The following is a 24,844-nucleotide window of genomic DNA, read 5'->3' as shown; positions in this document are numbered from 1 at the left end:
CCGGATGTTAATGGACTCCAGATTCCATCAGCCCCAGCCAGCATGGCCAGGAATGATGGGAGTTGTAGTTCAACATTCACCTGGAAGGCACCGCAGTGGCTACCTCACCTTAGATTTAGTTTTCTGGTGCCCCCACCCCTGCATACATGGTTCATTGCTGGTGTGAGACTGATCCTCCATAATGTTTGGCTGCTGGATCTTGAAGTGGCTTGAGGCCAGTTGTGACTTCTCCGTTTCCTTCCTTTGAGGCCGCGGACGATTGCGCCAAGGCTGTGATGAGTAACCTGAGTGCCCACGGGGTGAAGCTGGTGCTGCCTTCGTTGCTGGCTGCGCTTGAGGAGGAGTCTTGGAGAACCAAAGCTGGTAAGAACTTTGGACTGGGTTAGTTTTTTATTTAAGGGAAGGGAGGCTGACTGACAGCTTTTGGAATGGCTGTAGCTCCTTCGTTCTTGCGGGAAGATTATACCAGCGTTGCCTTATTTTGCTCAGGTATTATTCTCTGCAAAGAGCCATCTTAACTAGGTAGGATCTTTACAGCTTTTGGGAAACCTTAGGCTCTCGAAGTTTATTGTTTAAGTAGTGGTAGCAGCTTAGCTGTCAACTTTCAGATTTGAAAATAAGGAATCAGCAGACCCGAAAAAAAGGGATCAGCAGCCTCACCTGTCCCGGGGACAGTCTATGGGATATCTAACAATCCAGGATAGCAGCGGGAAACAGCGCTGGAATAAGGGAATTTCCCACAAAAAAAGGGAAGGTTGGGTGGCAGGGTCCATTGAGAATGAAATTTAGTCTCTGTCGGTCACTGTTTATCTTAGCTCTCCAAAACTTTTGAAGCTGCATGCATGACTGTGGCTGTAATCCTCTGTACACTTAATTTTGGGGAGGGAGGTCCCACCGAGCTTGGTGGATATGACTTCCTAGTAAGGCTGCCCTGTGGACTGACTATTAACTCTACCTCTATCATCTATCTATCTATCATCTATCTATCTATCTATCTATCATCTATCTATCATCTATCTATATCTATCTATCATCTATCTATCTATCATCTATCTATCTATCTATCTATCTATCTATCTATCTATCTATCTATCATCTATCTATCATCTATCTATCATCTATCTATCATCTATCTATCTATCATCTATCTATCTATCTATCTATCTATCTATCTATCTATCTATCTATCTATCTATCTCTCTATCTCTCTATCTCTCTATCTCTCTATCTCTCTATCTCTCTATCTCTCTATCTCTATCTTTCCATCATTCCCTGCCTTCCTGCTCTTCCCCACCAGGGTCAGTGGAGCTGCTGGGTGCCATGGCTTACTGCGCCCCCAAACAACTCTCCTCCTGCTTGCCAAACATTGTGCCAAAACTCACCGAGGTGCTCACAGACTCCCACGTGAAGGTCCAGAAGGCTGGGCAGCAGGCGCTCCGGCAAATTGGGTCGGTTATCAGGAACCCCGAGATCTTGGGTAAGAGCTTGTAGTTTGTGTTTCTGTGCGGACTAGCATCTTCCTCTTGAGGTGTGCAAGGTGGAACAAATGGGACCACATTGCAAATTAAAAATAAAGCACAATAAAACATGAGATTCAGGGAGCCAGCCACCTAACTCTACCCTACCCTACCCTATTCCAGGATACTCCATTCCCCAGCCTATTTCCTATTTTCTGCTCCAGATGTTTGGCGTTCCATGGTCCCTAAGCATACACAGTCCTCATTGGGCTGTTGCTCCTTTGGGATTCCCTGCTCCCATTTCCCCCTCCATAGTTCTGAAAATCGTGGGGTTCCTCCAGGCCTGCTGAAATCTCCCTCTTGTATCCCAGCGACCTCGTTGCGTAGTACATAATGGCATGGACTCTACTGAGTTTGCTGGTGGAGGGAGCAGGTAGACCCAAGCATGGAGGTTGGATGTATCAATGGCTACTAATTATGGAGTCTGGATAGAACCTCCATGTACTGAAGCAGTATACCTCTGAATACCAGCTGCTGGCCTCTGTCCAGAATGGAACAGGACTTTATAGACATCTAATGAAAGCTTGAATCTAGCCAGGTCAAAAACAGTCAGCTAGTGCATCACTTTCAACAGAAGCATCACAGGTTGTTGCCAGCAGCATTTTGCATATGGGTTACCAACATACGGACTGTTGTTGCCAAACTATCAGCTGGCTCTTTGCTCTGATCCTGACCCTGTCCTCCTCCTTTTCTTCCCCTCCATACAGCGATCGCGCCTGTCCTGTTGGATGCCTTGACAGACCCATCCAGAAAGACGCAGAAGTGCCTGCAGACCCTGCTGGACACCAAATTTGTCCATTTCATTGACGCCCCTTCACTGGCTCTCATCATGCCCATCGTCCAGAGGGCTTTCCAGGATCGCTCCACAGACACGAGGAAAATGGCTGCCCAGATCATCGGCAACATGTACTCTTTGACGGATCAGAAGGTGAGCTGGAGAGAGGCTTCAGAGCCAGGGGTGGGAGCCTTTTTTTCAGCTCAAGGGCTGTATTATCTCTTGCGGGGGACACATGCCATTGGTAGGCGGGGCTAGACTCAAAAGGGGGTGGAGCAATGAATGTAAATGTTACCTTCATACAGCAGGCTAGTTTCTACACACACGCCTCTCTCTGTCCTCCCATCTGGACAAACAAGCCATTGTTGCAGGTCAAAGAGACATCTCAGCCAGGCAAAAACATGCAATAGATTCAGGGTATGAAACTGACAGCCAGAGGCAAGATGAGTTCTGTAACTCCTGACATCCATTCATCTCCTATGTGAGATGCAACGATCAATCAAGGCAACCTCCCCAGACCCACAGAAGCACCCGGAGACTTATTGGACTTGAATTGTTCATAGGCATCATAAACTTGTTCCGAGTTGTGGTTCCAACCTTAAGACGCAGTTAGGCCTCTTTTTAAGAAATGACAGGCAGCTTGTTGTTGTTGCCTATTGTCGTTTAAATTATTTATATGAAAAAGCAATGATAGATAGATAGATACATACATACATACATACAGTGGCGCCTCGCAAGACGAAATTAATTCGTTCCGCGAGTTTTTTTGGCTTGCGATTTTTTCGGCTTGCGAAGCACGGTGTCGGAAAAGTTTTGGAAAAGCTTCAAAAATCACCAAAGTCTTTAAAAACCTCAAAAAAGGCTACCACACCGCGTTCTATGAGTTGCTCCTTGAAGTCAAGTCACAACTGTATTAACGGTGTTAAGAAAAAGGAAACAAACTTGCAAGACGTTTCCGTCTTGCGAAGCAAGCCCATAGGGAAAATCGTCTTGCGAAGCAACTCAAAAAACCAAAAAACCTTTCGTCTTGCGAGGTACCACTGTACATACATACATACATACATACATACATACATACACAGATAGCCAGTGCATTTTTCTGGGGATATGCATACCCCTAAGCATTTTATGAATCTGTTTGGCTTCACAGAGTTTGGCCTCACGAGTAGGAAAATGAGAGTACCCCTAAACATATTTTTTAAAATAAAAAAAAGCATTGCAGATAGCTATAGATTTAGATAAAATACGCAGGTGGTGGATCATGACTGGTGAGAGGTGCATCCTGGGTAGGGTTCTGTGGGCCAGATAGAAAGGCCTGGAGGGCCACATGTGGCCCCTGGATCTGTTGTTCCCCATCCCTACAGGAACTGCAGCCCATCCACATATGTAGAAATGGTTCCCTGAGGACAGAGCCTCTGCAGGCCATGACTTTACTGTTTGCTGCCCTCCCAGCTGTGTTTGGAGGGGGACTGGATGCTAAGTGAAAATCAGGGCGCACGTGTCATCTGCACTGTTTGCCATCTGCACCCTTCCAAGTTCCACGTGCACTGATCCCAAAATCCCAGTTTGTGATGTTCATCCCACTTAACCTGTCCCCATCTCCATTTCAGGATCTGGCTCCTTATCTGCCCAGTGTGACCCCAGGTCTGAAGGCCTCTCTGCTGGACCCGGTGCCTGAGGTACGCCGTCCCTGTGCAGTTCCTTCGTTAGGTGGCCCTTCCCCCCTCACCTTTTCCTCCCAGTTTCCCACAATCCTTTCCTTTGGACTCTCAGGTGCGCACGGTATCCGCGAAGGCGCTGGGAGCCATGGTGAAGGGGATGGGCGAGTCTTGCTTCGAGGACCTCCTGCCGTGGCTGATGGAGACCCTGACGTACGAGCAGAGTTCGGTGGATCGGTCTGGAGCCGCCCAAGGTAAGGACAGCAGGCTGTTTCCTGGCGTTTGATAAAAACAATGGATTTGGCTGCAAGCGAGTTGGGGGCCGGTTGCCTGCTCAGCTCACCAGCATGTTGGGCAGCCTCAGGCAAAGTTATTTACTTATTATGGGAGAGAGCCATTGTGGTGGTGTGGTTAGATAAGAGTCTTCGACCAGGACCCGAGAGAAAAGGATTCAAAGGTGGGTTGTGCTAAGAGGCAGTGTCCGGCCCCCAAGGTCACCCAGTGAGCTTCACAGCCGCCAAGTGGGGATTTTGAACACTGGTCCCTCCCAGGTCCTAGTCCGACACTCTCGCCGGTACAACCACACCAGCTTTCAAGTTACTCTCCGCCCCGTTGCACCATTTTGCAAGATCAGGTTTCTATTTTTATTTTTTTTAAAAGAAATATTTATTAAGGTTTTACAAAAAACATAGGTTTACAGAATAGAAAAAATTAAAACAAAAATTAACAAGCTAAAAAACACACATAGAAAAAAATAAGAAAAAAGATACAAAATGCAAAAAACAAATAGCTAGAAAGAAAAAATTTAAAAAATAAATCCATTTTTCAATATCTTTAGGCTCATTTACTTATTTCCTTAACCTCCTCACACCTCCCCTTTTTGTATTCCCATTTACAAAAACATTTCAGCAAATCCTTAAACTCTTTCATTTATCTTTACTCTATATCTTAGCCTATTATAACTATATATTTCCATCCATTATCAATCCGTATTTACATATTCTTGTTAATCTTGTTACCAATACCACTTATTTTCAATCCAACATCATTTTAACATTCATTAATTTTACAGTATTTCTGCAAGTAGTCTTTAAATTTCTTCCAATCTTCTTCCACCAACTCTTCTCCCTGGTCTCGGATTCTGCCAGTCATTTCTGCCAATTCCATATAGTCTATCACCTTCATCTGCCACTCTTCCAGTGTGGGTAAATCTTGTGTCTTCCAATACTTTGCAATCAGTATTCTTGCTGCTGTTGTTGCATACATAAAAAAAGTTCTATCCTTCTTTGGCACTCAAGATCAGGTTTCTAAATGGCCTAGCTCACAAAGTTGTTGTGAACGTCGGAAATCTGGGAAGCTGCTTTATATGCCGAGAGAGACTTATTTGTCAATGTAGATTCTGTGCCAATATGCGCTCTGCCATTTTGCTGTGGCTCCTCACCCACAAGAGACAGGATTTACCTCACCAAGGCATTTCAGATTCTGCTATTCCTGGGCATGGGTGGGGCAGGGAGCTGTATACATCACTGAAGTCCTCCAGTCACTGAAATCCCTTCCAGGCTCTGGGATTTTACCAGAGGCTGCCCACACATTGTTTGATCACATCTTCACAAACATAAGGGCTAGCTATTTGCTTTGTCTTATTAAACCCAGGAAAGTAAGAGATTCTCAGAAGGCTGTTCTGAACCCAGTGGCACATTCTGCATTTCAATGGGATCATACCTTTTGCGGGTATACACACCTGTGCGATCCTGAGCAAGAGAGTTACACCAAAACACACCATCTTTTCCAGGTCTGGCTGAAGTCATGGCTGGCTTAGGAGTGGAGAAGCTGGAGAAACTTATGCCAGAAATTGTGGCTACAGCAAGCAAAGTGGACATCGCCCCCCATGTCCGGGATGGTTACATCATGATGTTCAACTACCTGCCCATCACCTTTGGGGAGAAGTTCACACCTTATGTTGGGCCCATCATACCTTGCATCCTTAAGGTAGGGTTTTCGGGGCAGGTTTTTGATCCTTCCATTCAGAAGGGATGGAGGCTTGCATTCAGTGGAGGAGGGCTATTGCCTCCAAGTCTCTGACGGCTGGAGACCCGACTCTTAGCCACTGTGCTGCGCCCACAAAACCAACCCTTTTTGGTAATTTGTACCCTCCTACTTAGGCGCTGGCAGACGAGAACGAGTTCGTGCGGGACACGGCTTTGCGCGCCGGGCAGAGGATCATAAGCATGTACGCAGAGACAGCCATTGCGCTCCTCTTGCCTCAGCTGGAGCAAGGCCTCTTCGATGACCTCTGGAGAATCAGGTTAGAGCCGACATCCCATTCATGTGGCTTGTCACTTGCGGGGAATCTCATGGTCTAGGAACCTCGTACCTACGGGACCGCCTCTCCTGATATGCCCCACGGAGGACCTTAAGGTCCATAAATAGCAACACCCTAGAGGTCCCGGGCCCTAAGGAAGTCAGATTAGCTTCAGCCAGAGCCAGGGCCTTTTCAACACTGGCTCCGGCCTGGTGGAACGCTCTTGTCTCATGAGACCAGGGCCCTGCAGGATCTGATTTCTTTCCGCAGGGCCTGTAAGACAGAGTTGTTCCGCCTGGCCTTTGGCTTGGAGTCAATTTGATTCCCTCCCCCTCTTTCTTTTTTCCTTTCTCCTCCTGTGATGAGGCTGCATTTTAATGTTTTATTGCTGTATTTTAATCTTGTTTTTTAAGTTGTATTCATTCAACTTGTTTTTATTACTGGTTGTTAGCTGCCCTGAGCCCAGCCTTGGCTGGGGAGGGCGGGGTATAAATAAAATTTATTATTATTTTGAATGGGGACAGAGAACCACATGCGCAGGGGACCAATGCGACCCTCCAGTCTTCCCTCAGGACCCTCTGGGCTCTCCAGAGGCCACACCAACACTCTGAACCTGCTTTGCTGTTTACTTATTTGTTCTTGCTCGGCTGGGGTGTGTACAGCTACCCTACTGTACAAAGATAGAATTCACCCTCATGGCTCCACCCACTTTTGTTTCTGACCCTGCCCAGGGTCATGTGACTCCCAGAGCTTGTGCAAAAGGGAATGCTGCCCTCTGCTGAAAAATGCTTTCTCATTTGTGCTATACGGCAGTCTTGCCTTAGGTAAAGGTAAAGGGACCCCTGGCCATTAGGTCCAGTCGTCACCGCCTCTGGGGTTGTGGCGCTCATCTCGCTTTATTGGCCAAGGGAGCCGGCGTACAGCATCTGGGTCATGTGGCCAGCATGACTAAGCCACTTCTGGCGAACCAGAGCAGCCCACGGAAACGCCATTTACCTTCCCGCCGGAGCGGTACCTATTTATCTACTTGCACTTTGATGTGCTTTGGAACTGCTAGGTTGGCAGGAGCAGGGACTGAGCAACGGGAGCTCACTCCATCGCGGGGATTCAAACCGCTGACCTTCTGATCGGCAAGCCCTAGGCTCTGTGGTTTAACCCACAGCGCCATCCACGTCCCTTAATCTTGCCTTACCTGCCCTTTTTAAAAATTTATTTTTCAAACAGGTACAGCTCAGTTCAGCTACTCGGAGACCTCCTCTTCTATATTTCGGGAGTCACAGGGAAGATGACAACGGAGACGGCTTCTGAGGACGACAACTTTGGAACAGCCCAGTCCAACAAGGCGAGTGCTATCCTTTCCTCTCCTGGCTGCTTTGAGAGCAAACAGCTGGAGCCCAGACTAAGCAAGACGGTGGATATTTGCAGTGTTAGAAACTCAGGTGTATAAGCCAAATGGCACCTTAAACTTAGGTTACGCTTGCCACAACAGAAGGTCTGTTCGCCAGGGGGTTGGGCTAGGCGACCCCTTTCTAGCGTTACAATTCTACATTTCTATGATTCTATTGTCTCGGCCACATTGCCTGACTGTAGCTTGCTCTTACAACAGTTCACTTGTCCCAGTATGCAAGGAGGAGAAGCACACACAGTGGAAATGGTATTAACCATGGACTATGGCAGAGATTTTTAAACTGTGGTTGCCAACCCTGACACCCAGAAATCTCAACGTGCAGTGGTACCTTGGTTTAATAACAGCTTAGTTTATGAACAACTTGGATTAAGAACGCTGCAAACTTGGAAGTAGGTGTTTCGGTTTGTGAACTTTGCCTTGGAAGCAGAACATGTTCCACTTCCTTTTGTGTGTGTTCCATTTGTAATTTGAGTCCCCCGCTGGCTATGGGAAAGCATGCCTTGGTTTAAGAACGCTTTGGTTTAAGAACAGACTTCTGGAACGGATTAAGTTCATAAACCAAGGTACTACTGTACTTGCAATTGGACCTGCACCAGTAGCAAAACACACATGGCACCTGGGGAATTTCAAACACTTGATATATGACTACCCTCTTTTTTCCTTTTCCCTCTTTTTTTTTTTTAATAGCCGCCACCAACCTTATATTAAAAAAACAGTGCCTTTTGCTTCACTGGTAGATCTCTCCACCCAAAAATTATTGCTTTCCCTTCTTTGGGGGTAGGGGATGTGAAGAGATGAATGATATGATTCGAGATCTCCCAATGAATGCCTTCCCTAGTTTGGCCCTGTAGTATGTTTCTTGCTAGTGTGAAACACAGTAGGCTTTATCCAGATAAATTCTCCTCAGAGGAGAAGACCCATAGAAATCCATGCATCTTATAGAATCATAGAATCATAGAGTTGGAAGAGACCACAAGGGCCATCGAGTCCAAACCCCTGCCAAGCAGGAAACACCATCAGAGCACTCCTGACATATGGTTGTCAAGCCTCTGCTTAAAGACCTCCAAAGAAGGAGACTCCACCACACTCCTTGGCAGCAAATTCCACTGTCGAACAGCTCTTACTGTCAGGAAGTTCTTCCTAATGTTTAGGTGAAATCTTCTTTCTTGTAGTTTGGATCCATTGCTCCGTGTCCGCTTCTCTGGAGCGGCAGAAAACAACCTTTCTCCCTCCTCTATGTGACATCCTTTTATATATTTGAACATGGCTATCATATCACCCCTTACCCTCCTCTTCTCCAGGCTAAACATGCCCAGCTCCCTTAGCTGTTCCTCATAAGGCATCGTTTCCAGGCCTTTGACCATTTTGGTCAATGTTGCTGTTGCTGGTTTGATTTCTTACCTGCCCTCCACCATGAGGTCCCAGGGTGCTGGTTACAACAATTTTTTAAAAAATACAATATTAAGAATGGTTGAAGCAGTTTGCAGTCATAAGAACAGACTGCTAGATCAGGGCAGTGGCCCAAGCAAGGCGGCATCCTGTTCTCACAGAGGGCAGCCATAAGCCTTTTCTGGGGAAATCTGCAAACAGGACCTGAGCACAAGAGCCCTCTCCCCTCCTGTGGTCTCCAGCAACTGGGATTCAGAAGTATTACAGCCTCCAACTAGAGGAAGGGCATAGCGGCCATTGATAGCCTTGCCCTCCAAGAGTTTGTCCAATCCTCTTTTTAAGCCATCCAAATAAGTAGCCATCACTGCTTCCTGCAGCAGTGAGTTTCATTGTTAAACTGTGTGCATACAAAGAACGCATACAGTTTCAGTGGGCCTACTCTCAGTGTGTCTAACGCTGGATGCAAACTGGAACTTGTTTTCTTGGCCGCACCTCTTTTTTTTAAAAAAAATAACACATTATTTTTATTTTTCCAGGCAATCATTAACGCGCTTGGAGTGGAGAGGAGGAACCGGGTGCTGGCGGGGCTGTACATGGGCCGCTCGGATACGCAGCTGGCCGTCCGACAGGCATCCTTGCATGTTTGGAAAATTGTCGTCTCCAACACGCCTCGCACGCTCCGCGAGATTCTGCCAACGCTCTTCGGCCTCCTCCTGGGATTCTTGGCCAGCACCTGTGCGGACAAGAGAACAGTTAAGTCTTTGGGCCAACCAACTTGACTCTGCCACTTTTCAGGTGTTAACAGAGTTTCGCTTTATGGTTCTGCAACGCAGGGGTGCCAGCTTGAATAAAATATTGTGGGGGACCAGGTAAGCCCTGCCCCCCATAATCGACCACATGATGCAGTGCGCGCACACACACATATACACCATTTGAATAGGAATGTCTATCAAGTTTGTGGGGGCCCGGCCCCTAGTAGTTGGCTCCTACGCTGCAATGTAGTGTTCATTTGCACAAAATTGGAACTGTGGGGATCAGTGCTAGATAGGTTGAATTTGTAGATGCTCTGCTATGTATTCCAGTGGGACACAGAGTCTGTTGGATTTCTGGGATCAGGTTAGGCATGTGGGATAAAGGGAGACCTCAGCCCCTCATAATGCATAGGCTTTACGCACGTGTAAAACGGATATCTTCTCTCTCTCAAAATTTCCAATTGAATCCGAACTTAAATGTCTAAAATCCCTGGTAGAGGACAAGGATCCTGAGATCACGTTAAAGGTAGCCAGATTCTGTGCGATTGCCATAAAACATAGGGAACAAGCTGTGCTATATTAATGATTAAGGTTTTAAATGATAATTTTAGGTTATATGTTAATGACTAAGTTTTAATTTATACAGTGGTGCCTCGCAAGACGAAATTAATTCGTTCCGCAAGTTTATTCTTCTTGCGAGTTTTTCGTCTTGCGATGCACGGTTTCCCATAGGAATGCATTGAAAATCAATTAATGCGTTCCTAGGGAAACCGCCTTCAGACCAGGTCTGGGGACAGTCTGTCCCCCGACCTCTTCTGAAGGCTGGGTGGGGGGGACAAGGGCTTTTCTTCCCACCGCCAGCCTTCAGAAGGCTGTTCTGAAGGCTGGCGGTAGGAAGAAAAGCCCTTCTCCCCCCCACAGGACTTCAAAAGAGCTGCGGGAAGTCCGGCGGGGGTCCAAGGGATTCCCTCACTGCCGCCTGCGTTTAAAAGGACTCTGGGGAAAGCAGCGAAGCGCGCTGCTTTCCCCGAGCGCTTCTAAAGGTGGGCGGCAGTGAGGGAATCCCTTGGACCCCCGCCGGACTTCCCGCAGCTCTTTTGAAGTCCGGCGAGGGTCCAAGGGATTCTCTCCCAGCCGCCCGCGTTTAAAAGCACTCCGGGGAAAGCAACAAAGCGCGCCGCGCTTTGCTGCTTTCCCCGGAGTGCTTTTAAAGGCGGGGGCTGGGAGGGAATCCCTTGGACCCCCCCCCCGGACTTCCCGCAGCTCTTTTGAAGTCTGGCGAGGGTCCAAGGGATTCCCTCCCAGCCGCCCGCGTTTAAAAGCACTCCGGGGAAAGCAACAAAGCGTGCCGCGCTTTGCTGCTTTCCCCGGAGTGCTTTTAAAGGCGGGGGCTGGGAGGGAATCCCTTGGACCCCCCGGACTTCCCGCAGCTCTTTAGAAGTCCGGCGAGGGTCCAAGGGATTCTCTCCCAGCCGCCCGCGTTTAAAAGCACTCCGGGGAAAGCAACAAAGCGCGCCGCGCTTTGCTGCTTTCCCCGGAGTGCTTTTAAAGGCGGGGGCTGGGAGGGAATCCCTTGGACCCCCCCCCGGACTTCCCGCAGCTCTTTTGAAGTCCGGCGAGGGTCCAAGGGATTCCCTCCCAGCCGCCCGCGTTTAAAAGCACTCCGGGGAAAGCAACAAAGCGTGCCGCGCTTTGCTGCTTTCCCCGGAGTGCTTTTAAAGGCGGGGGCTGGAGGGAATCCCAAGGACCCCCGCCGGACTTACCGATGCTCGGGGAAAGCAGCGCGCTTCGCTGCTTTCCCCAGAGTGCTTTTAAAGGCGGGGGCTGGGAGGGAATCCCAAGGACCCCCGCCGGACTTCCCGATGCTCGGGGAAAGCAGCGCGCTTTGCTGCTTTCCCCGGAGTGCTTTTAAAGGCGGGGGCTGGAGGGAATCCCAAGGACCCCCGCCGGACTTACCGATGCTCGGGGAAAGCAGCGCGCTTCGCTGCTTTCCCCAGAGTGCTTTTAAAGGCGGGGGCTGGAGGGAATCCCAAGGACCCCCGCCGGACTTACCGATGCTCGGGGAAAGCAGCGCGCTTCGCTGCTTTCCCCAGAGTGCTTTTAAAGGCGGGGGCTCGGAGGGAATCCCAAGGACCCCCGCCGGACTTCCCGATGCTCGGGGAAAGCAGCGCGCTTCGCTGCTTTCCCCAGAGTGCTTTTAAAGGCGGGGGCTGGGAGGGAATCCCAAGGACCCCCGCCGGACTTCCCGATGCTCGGGGAAAGCAGCGCGCTTCGCTGCTTTCCCCAGAGTGCTTTTAAACGCCGGCGGCGGTGACCATGCCCCGCCCCGTCCCCGCCGCCCAGCATCGGGGCATGGTCCCAATGGCGGGGGGCGGGGGGAGGCGTTCCCGCCCGCCCCTGGCATCGGGGCATCGTTCCGAAGCCCGGCGGCGGCAGGAGGAGCTGTCCCCGCCCCGCCGCCAGCCTTCGGAGGAGGTCCGAGGACCTTCGGAGGAGGTCCCGGAGATTTCCCTATGGGCTGTCGTCTTGCGAAGCAAGCCCATAGGGAAATTCGTTTTGCGAAGCGCCTCCGCGACGGAAAACCCTTTCGTCTAGCGGGTTTTCCGTCTTGCGAGGCGTTCGTCTTGCGAGGTACCACTGTATATTTTTTAACTGTTGCTATATCTGTATTGTCCCTCTTATACCTAATTGCAAATTCAAATGTATCCCTGTCGTGTTTTATGACTTCCTTGATATTGTATGTGGGCTGCAACTGGTCTGTGACCGAAATAATCAAATTCAAATTCCCTCTCTCTCTCTCTCGGAGGGGTTGCTCCCTCTTTCCCTCTGTACCTTTCCCTTCACCTTTCTCTTCGTCCTTAAAACTTGGAATGTGAGCTTCATGAGGCAGCGATCTGTTGCTACTCAGTCGATAGCAGGTACCAACCTATCAGGTGGTCTGTTTCATGCAACATAGGAGTCTTGCCTTTGTTGTGGTGACACCGCCTTTGGAAGCCCTTCTTGTTGAATATTATACAGGGGTCTCTTTTGTTGCCTTTCCGGCACTCACTGAAGACCTTCCTTCCCCAACACAACTGTTTAGGTAGAGATTTTTCAAAGCCTGCATCTGTATTGGAATCGTTTAGCAGATGCTTTAATTGTTAATTCCCCCCACCCCTTCTTTCATCTCTCTCTTGTAAGAATAATTGTTTTATCACATGTGTTTACTGCCCTGGGCTCCTTCGGGAGGAAGGGTGGGATAGAAATGTAATAATAATAATAATAATAATATTTGGGAAAGCATAATGGGACATTCACAGTGAATCAGAGCGGGGACAGCCAGCCCTTCCAAGTGCAGTTGTTTTTGCTTCTTTTCAAACCTTGTGAGTGGCTCTGTTTTGACACACCTAAAACTATCTCTCGGCAGATCGCAGCACGCACGTTGGGGGACCTTGTCCGGAAGCTGGGGGAGAAGATTCTTCCAGAAATCATCCCTATTTTGGAGGAAGGTCTGAGGTCGGAGAAGAGCGACAAGAGGCAAGGAGTCTGCATTGGCCTGAGTGAGATCATGAAGTCCACCAGCAGGGATGCTGTAAGTTCTTATTCACAGCAGCAGTAACTTGGAACCTGGTGGTCTGGGCTGCTTTAGTTATTTAATTTAGTCATCATTATTATTATGCTTTACATAGAAACCAAAATAAAAAAGAAGAAGGATGCAGTTAACTTAAGGAATGCCAGAAGATACTAAATATCCGAAACCAAAATCAGACACGAAGCGGATTTAACATATTTAATCAAATTCAGAGTTCCAAGCAACAACTGCTCTAGTAAATTATGAAAAGATTCTGTTTTTTCCACAAGGACATTCTCTGTTTATTAACCATATTTCTAAGTTTACCATGTTCAAAACTTTAGTTATCCATTCTCTCATAGAGCCTTTTCTCCTTTTCTCCCCATTTTGGCAGATAATAATTACTGAAGGAGTCAGGAAATGTATCAATTCCAATAGTGTAGTACTCTGGGGTTGTGGGGGTGGGTCAAAGACCCTCGACTATTTCTGCAGCAGGGTCCCTGTCTCCAGCGTCAGTCGGCATGAAAGGAGAGCTTTGTAGCCCCAGAGAAATCTTCTCTCCCTTTGTGCTGATTGGAGCCGATCAGAGCGAAAGGAGGCAAACCAACCACTGAGGATGGGTTCCTAGGGTCCTTCTGGAGAAGGTGCGGGAAGAACACTGAGAAGAAGCTGTTCTGTAGGTTTCAAAGCTAAGGAACCCTGAAAACACCAGGTGCTTTGGTTTCAAGGCAACTGTGTGCATGTGTGGCGCTATGGTCTAAACCACTGAGCCTCTTGGGCTTGCCGATCAGAAGGTTGGCAGTTCGAATCCCCGCAACAGGGTGAGTTCCTGTTGCACTGTCCCATCTTCTGCCAACCCAGCAGTTTGAAAGCACACCAGTGCAAGTAGATAAATAGGTACCGCCGCGATGGGAAGGATAATGGCATTTCCGTGCGCTCTGGTTTCCGTCACAGTGTTCTGTTGCGCCAGATTCGGTTTAGTCATGCTGGCCACATGACCTGGAAAGCTGTCTGTGGACAAACGCCGGCTCCCTTGGCCTGAAAGCGAGATGAGCGCCACAACCCCATAGTTGTCTTTGACTGAACTTAACCATCCAGGGGTCCTTTACCTTTTTACCTCTTTCTGTTATGTACAATAGAACTTCACACAACTTTGCATACAAAAACACAACTTTGCATAGGTTTCCTAGGAGTCGATTGCACCTTTTCCCACGTGGAAAGAAACCCAGAACCCTCCTGAACTAATCAGAATAGGAAAGATCTCTATACATCAGATCAATACTTTCTGTCCTAAGAAATGATAACTTGACTGCGCCTTTCCCCTTGTACTCGCCATGGAAATCCACCCAGCAGCGGTCTTCATCTGCCCCCTTTCCAGGTGCTGTGCTTCTCAGAGTCTCTGGTCCCAACAGTGAGGAAAGCTCTGTGCGACCCTTTGGAGGAGGTCCGGGAAGCAGCCGCAAAGACCTTCGAACAGCTGCACTCTACCGTCGGGTACCAGGCTCTGGAAGACATCCTGCCCTTCTTGTTGAAGCAGCTGGTGAGCGCATCAGAAGTTCTTTCTCTCTGTGTCCTGTTGAATTAGGAAAGATATGCAGCTGTAGCTCTCCTTATTTTGAGGTGCTGCAGAGAACACTCCAAAAATAACTTGGAAGGTGGACTGATTGATGAAAGCTAAGCGGGAACCTCTGTGTATAGAGACCGCAAATCTCTGAATATCAGATGCTGAGGACCAGGATCATGGCTTTGGGGACTTCCAGGGGCATTTGGGTGCTGGAAGATGAATCGCTGGGCTTGGATCAGGGCTGGGGAACTGGGAGTTAGCAGAAGTACAGATTCTCCCACCATTGGCTTAAATGGGTCTCCATCTGCTCCAGCAACACCGTTCTTGACATCTTAGGTCTTTGCTGTAGGAGATGGATCTGGCAGGTGGAGAGGATGGGGCAGGCCTTCCCCTGCAGTGGCCAGACCATCAATGGAGCTGATGAAATCCGATTTCATGTTTAAAGTGCTTTTAGCTTCCTGGACAAAGGGACATGGGTGGTGCTGTGGGTTAAACCACAGAGCCTAGGACTTGCCGATCAGAAGGTCAGCGGTTCAAATCCCCATGACGGGGTGAGCTCCCGTTCCTCAGTCCCTGCTCCTGCCAACCTAGCAGTTCGAAAGCAAGTCAAGTGCAAGTAGATAAATAGGTACTGCTCCGGCAGGAAGGTAAACGGCGTTTCGGTGCGGTGCTCCGGTTCGCCAGAAGCGGCTTAGTCATGCTGGCCACATGACCTGGAAGCTGTACACTGGCTCCCTCCGCCAATAAAGCGAGATGAGCACCGCAACCCCAGAGTTGGTCATGACTGGACCTAATGGTCAGGGGTCCCTTTATCTTTAGCTTCCTGGACAAGTAATGTTTACAGTAATACTTGCAGAGGCTGTAATGGCTGTACATACAATGGCTTCTTTCCTTTTCTTCCTCATAGGAATGTGAAGAGACATCGGAGTTTGCTCTGGATGGCCTTAAGCAGGTGATGGCCGTGAAGAGCCGAGTGGTGCTGCCTTACTTGGTGCCAAAGGTATGTGTGTGATCACTCCCCCCTGCCCCACTCTTTATGTAACCTTTGAAGGTGAGTCCCTCTCAGCTCATTTCCTTGATAAGCAGTTGCAAACTCAGTTGGATAGAGCGTGGTGCTGATAATCCCAGCGTTGCAAGTTTGATCCCCGAATGGAACAGCTGCCTATTCTTCATTGCAGGAGGTTGCACTAGATCAGGCTTCCTCAACCTCGGCCCTCCAGATGTTTTTGGCCTACAACTCCCATGATCCCTAGCTAGCAGGTCCAGTGGTCAGGGATGATGGGAACTGTAGTCTCCGAGTTTGAGGAAACCTGCACTAGATAAACCTCAGGGTCCCTTCCAACTCTATGATACCTTAAAATATCTTAAAACTTTTCAAGCACTTACATGGAAATCTCAAGGTTTTCGAAAACACATATTTCCATCAGGAGTGAGGAATGTCTGACTGGCTCTTGGAACTCTCCTCCGTCCACACCCCTCACCAGCCCTAAATTTACACCCTCCTTGAGTGTTTTTGCCTGGCTGGACTGTGCCCTTGAACTCTGACACTGCCTGGATGGGCGACAGAGAGAGAAGGGTGTGTAGAAAGTAGTCTACTATTCAAAGGAAATATGTGTGTCTTGTTGCCCTGCCCACTTTGGCCTCTGGCCCCTCCTACTGCTGACATCTGGCCCTGAGGAGGGAATATGGCCCTCAGGTAGGAAAGAAAAATCCTACCCAGGTGCAGGTGGACCCTCCAGAGCAGGCATAGGCAAACTCGGCCCTCCAGATGTTTTGGGACTACAACTCCCATCATCCCTGACCACTGGTTCTGTTAGCTGGGGATGATGGGAGTTGTAGTCCCAAAACATCTGGAGGGCCGAGTTTGCCTATGCCTGCTCCGGAGGGCCAGGATTTGGCTGTTTATGTATTTCCCACTTTTCTTACGCGGAGCTGAAGGTGGAGTGCACGATTCTCCTCTCCCAGTTTTATCCTGACACCCATCCCGTAATGTAGGTTAGGCAGCAGCTGGCCCAAGGCCTCTATGTACTGATGCACAAGAGGTAGGGATGGCCACCAACTTGGACAGCTTTGAAAGGGAACTAGACTTCGCTCACAGAGGATAAAGGTGCCAGCGACTGCCAGTTGTGATGGCAGCGTTGCTGTCCCCAGAATCGGAGGCAGTATGCTGGGGAACATGGCTGGGGAAATGCTAACGGGCTCAGGTCCTGCTTGTGTGCTTCCTGTATGGGAAACAGGTTGCTAGACTAGACAGGCCATTGGTCTGATCCAGCAAGGCTCTTCTTGCAGCATTCAGCGAGGTTGTGGCCAAGCGGGAATTTTTAAAATATATTTTTATTAATTTTCAACATATCATTTTCAACAGTAATCAGACATGTTTTAACATCTTATACAATTCTTTTGACTTCCATCAAGCTCATCTGAAAATTTTCCAATCTAATCACTAAATACACACTTCCCACTTCTTTATTTACATTTAGCTCATAACTAATATCACTGTTCTTTCTCTAATTTGCAATGCTTCATACATTTCTCCTTAACACAGCTTCTTGTAGTCCTACTAGCATAATTTGTTGGTTACAGTTGCTCTTCAAATAGTTCGTATATTTCTTCCAATCTTCTGTAAATCTCTGGTCCCGCAGGTTTCGAATCCTCCCAGTCATTTTATCTAATTCTGCATCCTCCATTAATTTTGTTTGCCATTCTTCTTTCATCGGAATCTCTTCTGGCTTCCATTTCTGGGTTAACAATACACTTGCCGCTGTTGTTTGCGGGCCAAGCGGGAATTTTAATCTGGGTCTCGCACGCTGTATGCCAACACTCTACCCGATATGGCACCATGCTTCTGAGTATGCACACTCAAGAGCAAGCCTATTGCTTGGTTGATGTGCAAAAGCATCCTTGGGAATTTGGGGTCACAGAACAGTGTCTGGAGTCAATGTCCAGGCTGTAGGTCAGACAGAGATGGGGGAACCTGTAGCCTTCCCATTGTTGTCGGACTCCATCTCCCATCAGCCCCAGCCAGGGAGGGTGGGAGTTGTAGTCCAACAACATCTGGAGGGCTGCAGGGCACCCCACCCCTGTTACAGGTCAGTAGTATAAAGTATTCTTCTTATTTCTAATTTCTTGTTTCCCTTAGCTTATTTCTCCTCCTGTAAACACCAGAGTCCTGGCCTTCCTCTCATCTGTGGCTGGCGACGCTCTCACCCGGCACCTTGGCGTGATCTTGCCTGCCATGATGTCGGCGCTAAAGGGGAAGCTTGGGACTAACGAAGAGCAGCAGGTAAGAATGTTTTTGGAGAGAAAGATGAGCTGAAGCTACCGTATTTTTTGCTCTATAAGACTCACTTTTTCCCTCCTAAAAAGTAAGGGGAAATGTGTGTGCGTCTTATGGGGCGAATGCAGGCTGCGCAGCTATCCCAGAAGCCAGAACAGCAAGAGGGATTGCTGCTTTCGCTGCGCATCGATCCCTCTTGCTGTTCTGGCTTCTGAGATTCAGAATATATTTTTTCTTGTTTTCCTCCTCCAAAAACTAGGTGCGTCTTGTGGTCTGGTATGTCTTAATAGAGCGAAAAATACGGTATTTCATTTTCTCCAGTGTGCTCAAGGTGGCATACATGGTTCACACCTCCTCCTTTAATCCCCACAACAACCCTGTGAGGTAGGTTAGGCCAAGAGGCAGTTACTGGTCCAACTCACACCCAGCGATCTCCATAGCCAAGTGGGGATTTGATCCTTGGTCTCTTCCAGGTCCTAGTCTAAACCACTACTCCATGCTGGACCCCCAGCTAGAGTCTGGCACTGATAGGAATTCTAGTCCAAAGCAGCAGTAGCGCACTGGGTTGGTGAAGGATGCTGGCAGTGATGTTGCAAGTAGAAGGTGGCACAGGAACAGAGAAGCTGGGGAGGGACAGAGAAGACTGCCAGTCGGTCATTGCCAGCGATAGAGGATTTGTATCATTTCTGTGACATCATTACCATTACCATTGAATTTATCAATTGCTTTCTAAACCGCTGTCTCAAGGTGATTTACATATAAGATGGTTAGAAACCATCAAGACACCAAAACAACCAATACATTTAAAATAAGGCTAAAACCCAACAAGGGGACACTTGTGGCAAAGACCCATTCATTCAGCTGGGAAAACCTGTCGGAACAAAAATATCTCCAGTTGTTTCTGGAAAGTGCAGGTAGTGGATGCCTGTCGTGTCTTGCCAGGAACAGAACAAGGATGGACACACTAAAAGTCCTGCTCCAAGTTACTCCAGAGGAGGCTTCTGAGATCTTTGGGACGTGGTCTGTTGGAGTTTCTCCCATAGGGTATATAAGACTCAGGTGGTCTCTCAAGTAACCAGTCCTTATATTTTTAGTGCTAGCACCTTGAACTTGGCCCAGTTATAGATTGGCAGCGAGTCAAAGCAAGCAGTTACGTCCCAGCAGTAGTCTGGCCCCACAAGCAACATAGCCACTGTATTCTGCAGCAGCTGCAGCCCCACAGAAAGTGAATTGTAGTAATCCAACCCTAAACATGTCGCTCCACCACCACTGCCTTTTGGTCTTCATATGTCCATTGAACTGTGTGACTAAATCCCACCTTTAAGAGGGCTCACTAAATGGGGAGAAGAGGTCTATTTCCTTTAGGCTTTGGACAGCAAGGAGAAGGGTTCTCCGGCACGCCATCTTGGGAAGGACTCATTCCCAGGATAAAGTTGCGGCCGAAAACCAACAGGACACCCGTTGCTACTTTCCCAGGAGATGTCAAACTGCCAGGTGGTCATCCTGTCGGTGGAGGACGAGGCCGGGCAGAGGATTATAATTGAGGACCTGCTGGAGGCGACACGCAGCCCCGAGGTGGGGATGAGGCAGGCAGCCGCCGTCATTCTCAACATCTACTGCTCCAAGACGAAGGCCGACTACACGGCCCACCTGCGGAGCCTGGTCTCGGGCCTGATCCGGCTCTTCAACGACACAAACACCGTGGTTCTGAACGAAAGCTGGGATGCTCTCAATGCCATCACCAAGGTAGGAGCCAGTTGCTTCTGAGAGGATGATGATGCTGTGATTGGTTCAGGGACATTAAAATTGAGTGAGATAAATCAAAATTGAATTGAATTAGAGTTTGGTTAGATGCTTGGAAGAGGTGATCTCCGATCAATCAGTTGGTGGATTTTTACCATGTTGTGTTTAAGGCAACTGCATTCAACAAGAAAGTTGATTGCATTCCCAAGGGCAAAATGTTTGCACCTTGCACCCTCTTGAGGGTGTGGGCAACATCTGAATGTTGTTGGGGAGTAAGTTCTGTAATCGGGGATGCAGGGAAGGCAGCCACCACCAGGAAGGCCCTGTCTCACATCATCACCCGCCCAGCAGAAGCTAAAGTTGGAATAACAAGCAGGACATCCCCAGCAGATCTTAGTGCCTGTTCTACCTCCGCTGTTGGCTGCTAGCTGTGATGGATATGCTTTGCCTCTACAACTGGATGCAGCAATGCTTCTGAAGACCAGTTGCTGGAAACTGCAGGTGGGGGGTGTCCTGCTTTTGGGTTTCCCACAGGCATCTGGTTGGCCACAGTGAGAACAGGATGCTGGACTAGATAGGCCATTGGCCTGATCCAGCAGCAAGGCTCTTCTTATGTTCTTACGCTGGAAGCAGTACACCCCTGAAATACCAGATCTTCCTTGTGAACTTCCAATTGGGGCATCTGGTTAGCTGCTATGAAAACAGAATGCTGGACTAGATGGGCACTTTTTGTTGTTGTTTAGGGCTGTACAGTGGTACCTCGGGTTAAGAACTTAATTCGTTCCGGAGGTCCGTTCTTAACCGTTCTTAACTGTTCTTAACCTGAGGTACCACTTTAGCTAATGGGGCCTCCCGCTGCCGCCACACGATTTCTCTTCTCATCCTGAAGCAAAGTTCTTAACCCGAGGTACTATTTCTGGGTTAGCGGAGTCTGTAACCTGAAGCGTCTGTAACCCGAGGTACCACTGTATCTGCTAATCCTAGTCCTATCTCTGCTTCTTCCCCCAGAAATTAGATGCTGGCAACCAGCTGGCTCTCATAGAGGATCTGCACAGGGATATCCGTATGGTAGGCAATGATGCCGGTGGAGACCACGTCCCTGGGTTCTGCATTGTGAAAAAGGTAAGAGCTCTGAGCTCTGGTGGGACCCTGGAATGTTACGGTGATCCCTGTTCTATTCTGGGTTTTTAACCATTGTTCATTTTTCTGTTTTTATTATTGTTAAGCCCGCAAAAATCTCTTGAGAAGAGTGCAAGGCAGGGCTGCCAGCCTAGGTGATCTTTTCCTTCTTCTGGCCCCGAGAGGGAGAGAATTGGGGTGGTGGTGGTAGTCAAGGGCAGTGGCACCCTGGGGTACACCTTGAATGATGGTCAGGGGTGCTGCAGGCAACACTGGCCTCTGCCCCTCTTTCCTTCCCTCCCTTCTTCTGATGCCCTCTCGTGTCTCTGCCTCCCAAACACTTGCACAGTTGTGTGTTGCAGCAGCCCTGGCTACAAGCTCCACAGGTGACCGTCAGGGGGTGCTTCCCAGGCCCCTGTGGGGAGTTGTGAGGAGGCACCTCTCTTTGGGGCAGGGGCAGGCAGCTCAGGGACGGCTGCAGCAGCTGCCCGGAGGACTCCCAAGGAGAAGGGAGAAGAGGCTGAGTGAATACTCCACAAGGGAGGGTGTTCAAAAAAGGGTGAGGGGCTGCCAGCTCTGCAGGCAAGGGGTGACAGAACTGGGATCCTGAGCCCCACAGGGGTGCTGCAGAAAGAATGGAGTTGGTTAAGGGAGCCGTGGAATAAAAAAAGGTTGAAAACCTCTGGTCAAGGGACTTCCTTGAAAAGGCAGGCAGGATGATTAGTTGGCTGACTAGAGCAGGGGTGGGAGACATCTTTCAACCCAAGGGCTGCATGGCCAGTGATGGGTGGGTAGAGCCAGAGGCAAAAGTGGGCAGAGAAATGGGTGCAGATTGTACCATTGTTCAGGAAGCTATCTTACCCCACACTCACATGCCCCTCTCTGTCCTCCATCCAGGCAAGAAAGACACATGGTCAGAATTCAGGGACACTTTCCAGCCAGGCAAAAAACACTTGAGGGTGCAGAGCAGGGTCATTGAGGGGTGAGGCCTGGGGAAGAGGGCGTGGCTAAGGGGGGTGCAGGTCCAGGGGAGAGCCCTGAAAGCCAGCCAGAGGAGCCTGGAGAGCCACATTTGGCCCACACACCTGGATAGGGACACCACTGGAATCGCAAAAGAAAACCCCTCTCTGGTCAAGAGAAGGCAAAGCAGAGAGAAGTGAATATGGCCCCCTTAGGAGCAGACCGAGGTCTCCCTTTCTCTGCTTGCTCTCCCCCACCAGCTGAGCAGAGCATAAAGGGACTATTATTATTATTATTATTATTATTATTATTATTATTAATTTATTTCCCCTCTTTATTTTCAACTTTCTTGGGCACATGAAACTAACCACAATTACCTTGAATTTCTGCTTAACCCTCAAGAACGAATGGCATTTTCGCTGGCCAGGTTTAATTCAAATCCATCAAACCTCCTTTGGGGAAGGTTCTCAGGCAGGGTGGAAGGAGAAAGAACTTGCCCATGTGAAGACCACCTGGTGGAAACCCTTACACATATGGTTCTTAATTGTAAACTATATGCTGATCTCCGTCAGCAATTTCTAGATCAACTCTGTATCCCCAAATGTAAACCAGAGTTGGAGGTCATACATTTTGTATTACTGGGGTATGACCAGGAGCTCACCAAGCTAAATATCTCTATTTGTTTTTTTGTTGTCGAAATACACTGCAGACGTCTGATCTCCCTGGAGACCTAGAGATGTGACGATAGACTGCTCTGCCTCCTTTCTTTTAGCAAATGTTTTGTGCCACTGGGGAATTCTGTATTGATTTGTTTTGGATGTTTGTATGTGATGCCAATAAAAGGTTTGATGATGATATTATTATTATTATTTGTATATCGCCCTATACCTGTGGGTCTCAGGACAGTTACAACATAAAATCACAATATAAAACTCAAAACTCTTACGACTTCCTTCTTCATTTATTTTCCCACTTGTCTTGTCCCCCCCTCCTTTTTTTTTTACACAGGGCGTGACATCCATCCTTCCTGTGCTTCGGGAGGGAGTCCTGACGGGCAGCTCGGAGCAGAAGGAGGAGGCGGCCAAGGCGCTGGGGCTTGTGATCAAGCTGACCTCGGCCGAAGCCCTGAAGCCCTCCGTCGTGAGCATTACGGGGCCGCTCATCCGTATCTTGGGAGACCGGTTCAGCTGGAACGTCAAGGTGGCTCTTCTTGAGACACTAAGCCTTCTGCTGGCGAAGGTAAGTGGCAAACGCTTTGGGCAGTCGCTGTGCGTTGAGAAACCTTTTGAGAACGGTATTATCAGAATGAGATCCTCTGGATTGGAGGTTGAGGAGCCCTGCGTAGAAGCTGCGTGCTTCTTTCCTCCAGCTTTCCTACTCACAGCAGACCTCTAGTGCCGTAACCTTGAGGAGCAGCCCCAGTAAGATCAGCCTGGCAAACAAGCCAACAGAAATCACAAGATTGCTGTCCCACAACAGACCCCCATGTTAATGATTTGTAGCCTGAAAGAGAGACCTTTACTCAAATTGCTTTGAGTGATTTTTGCAAAACAAAATAGGGTGTAAAAGTATAAAATATAGAGAAAAGTTGGAAAAAGGAAATGAGAAAGAAACTGCTTACCAAATATGACATTAGACCCACGTTGAGGATGAAGGAAGTCAATTAGAAAAGAATAAGAATTGAAATATGGATATACGTTTATTATTTGTTTTGTATCTGTATTTTTTTTTTAAAAAGTATGTTTGTTGTGTGTGTTTGTGTTGTAATAATAAGCTAATAAAAAGCATATACATAAAAAAGAGACATTTAGTTTTTTAAAATCACATTTCCTGGCCTAGTCACCTCTAAGAGATGCTTACTTGCCAAAGGCGACTAGAAGAAAGTATCTGTTCTCCCTTTTTGCTGGGCTGGCTCAGCCGGGAGAGCATGAGACTCTTAATTTCAGGGCCACGAGTCTGAGCCTCGGAAGTTGCCCTTTAAAGCAATCCCGTGGGTGCGCTCAGAGATTCCAGGAAGAGCCCACTATGCTTAAAATAGTCCACAAGGCTCTTCTTTGTGCTTCGTTCTTTTGCGTTGGCTTTGAATCAGAAACCAGAGAATTGATGGGCTGCCATGTTTTCTTGGAAGCGGCAGTCACGCTTTTTTGCCGCCAGCTCTGCTGATGTGCTTTCTCCGACACGTTACAGGTGGGCATTGCTCTGAAGCCGTTCTTGCCCCAGCTGCAAACCACCTTCACGAAGGCGCTGCAAGACCCCAACCGCATCGTCCGCCTGAAGGCCGCCGACGCCCTGGGGAAGCTGATTGCCATGCATGCCAAAGTCGACCCACTCTTCACCGAGCTGCTGAACGGCATCCGAACCAGCGAAGATTCCGGCATCAGGCAAGCGAGATTCTGGGGGGCTGAAGTGTCGGGGGACCAGAAGCCACGTGGAGTGGTTGCTTCCTGTCTCTTGGCTCGGGGCAGGAGGGGTATCCTGTGACGAGGGACTTCTCCCAGGCAGGATTTCCAAGGCTTAGGCTTGACTTGAAGGAAGTGATTGTCCCTGACCGGCTGGCGGACCTAATGTTTCTTGCTGCTTTCCAGGGACACGATGCTCCAGGCCTTGCGGTTCGTCACTCAAAGCGCTGGTGCTAAAGTTGATGCTGCTGTTAGGAAGAACATCACCACGGTGCTCCTGGGCATGTTGGGACACGATGAGGTATTTTTAATTACTGTATATACTCGAGTATAAGCGAACCCGAATATAAGCCGAGGCACCTAATTCTAGCACAAAAAACTGGGAAAACTTGCGGCTCAAGTACAGTGGTACCTTGGGTTAAGAACTTAAT

General features: G+C 48.7%; 1 protein-coding gene across 2 annotated transcripts in view; it reads left to right on the top strand.

Moving 5' to 3' along the window:
• Nucleotides 1–24,844, top strand: part of GCN1 (GCN1 activator of EIF2AK4) — a 75,932-nt gene that overhangs the window by 44,278 nt on the left and 6,810 nt on the right. For both annotated transcript variants that reach the window (XM_028709264.2, XM_028709263.2), the window contains exons 36-53: nucleotides 249–363; nucleotides 1,298–1,477; nucleotides 2,225–2,445; nucleotides 3,903–3,971; nucleotides 4,066–4,204; nucleotides 5,743–5,939; nucleotides 6,113–6,255; nucleotides 7,477–7,594; nucleotides 9,586–9,801; nucleotides 13,208–13,372; nucleotides 14,730–14,891; nucleotides 15,823–15,915; nucleotides 18,055–18,198; nucleotides 19,669–19,938; nucleotides 20,944–21,057; nucleotides 23,023–23,253; nucleotides 24,202–24,395; nucleotides 24,600–24,714. In XM_028709264.2, the coding sequence (XP_028565097.2) occupies nucleotides 249–363; nucleotides 1,298–1,477; nucleotides 2,225–2,445; nucleotides 3,903–3,971; nucleotides 4,066–4,204; nucleotides 5,743–5,939; nucleotides 6,113–6,255; nucleotides 7,477–7,594; nucleotides 9,586–9,801; nucleotides 13,208–13,372; nucleotides 14,730–14,891; nucleotides 15,823–15,915; nucleotides 18,055–18,198; nucleotides 19,669–19,938; nucleotides 20,944–21,057; nucleotides 23,023–23,253; nucleotides 24,202–24,395; nucleotides 24,600–24,714 (2,886 nt within the window). The remainder of the gene's footprint in view (nucleotides 1–248; nucleotides 364–1,297; nucleotides 1,478–2,224; nucleotides 2,446–3,902; nucleotides 3,972–4,065; nucleotides 4,205–5,742; nucleotides 5,940–6,112; nucleotides 6,256–7,476; nucleotides 7,595–9,585; nucleotides 9,802–13,207; nucleotides 13,373–14,729; nucleotides 14,892–15,822; nucleotides 15,916–18,054; nucleotides 18,199–19,668; nucleotides 19,939–20,943; nucleotides 21,058–23,022; nucleotides 23,254–24,201; nucleotides 24,396–24,599; nucleotides 24,715–24,844) is intronic.

The sequence above is a fragment of the Podarcis muralis genome, chromosome 16 (assembly GCF_964188315.1).
Source record: "Podarcis muralis chromosome 16, rPodMur119.hap1.1, whole genome shotgun sequence".
Classification (NCBI taxonomy): Eukaryota; Metazoa; Chordata; class Lepidosauria; order Squamata; family Lacertidae; genus Podarcis; species Podarcis muralis.
The sequence above is the reverse complement of the archived record's forward strand: the minus strand, read 5'-3'. Positions and strand labels throughout refer to the sequence as shown.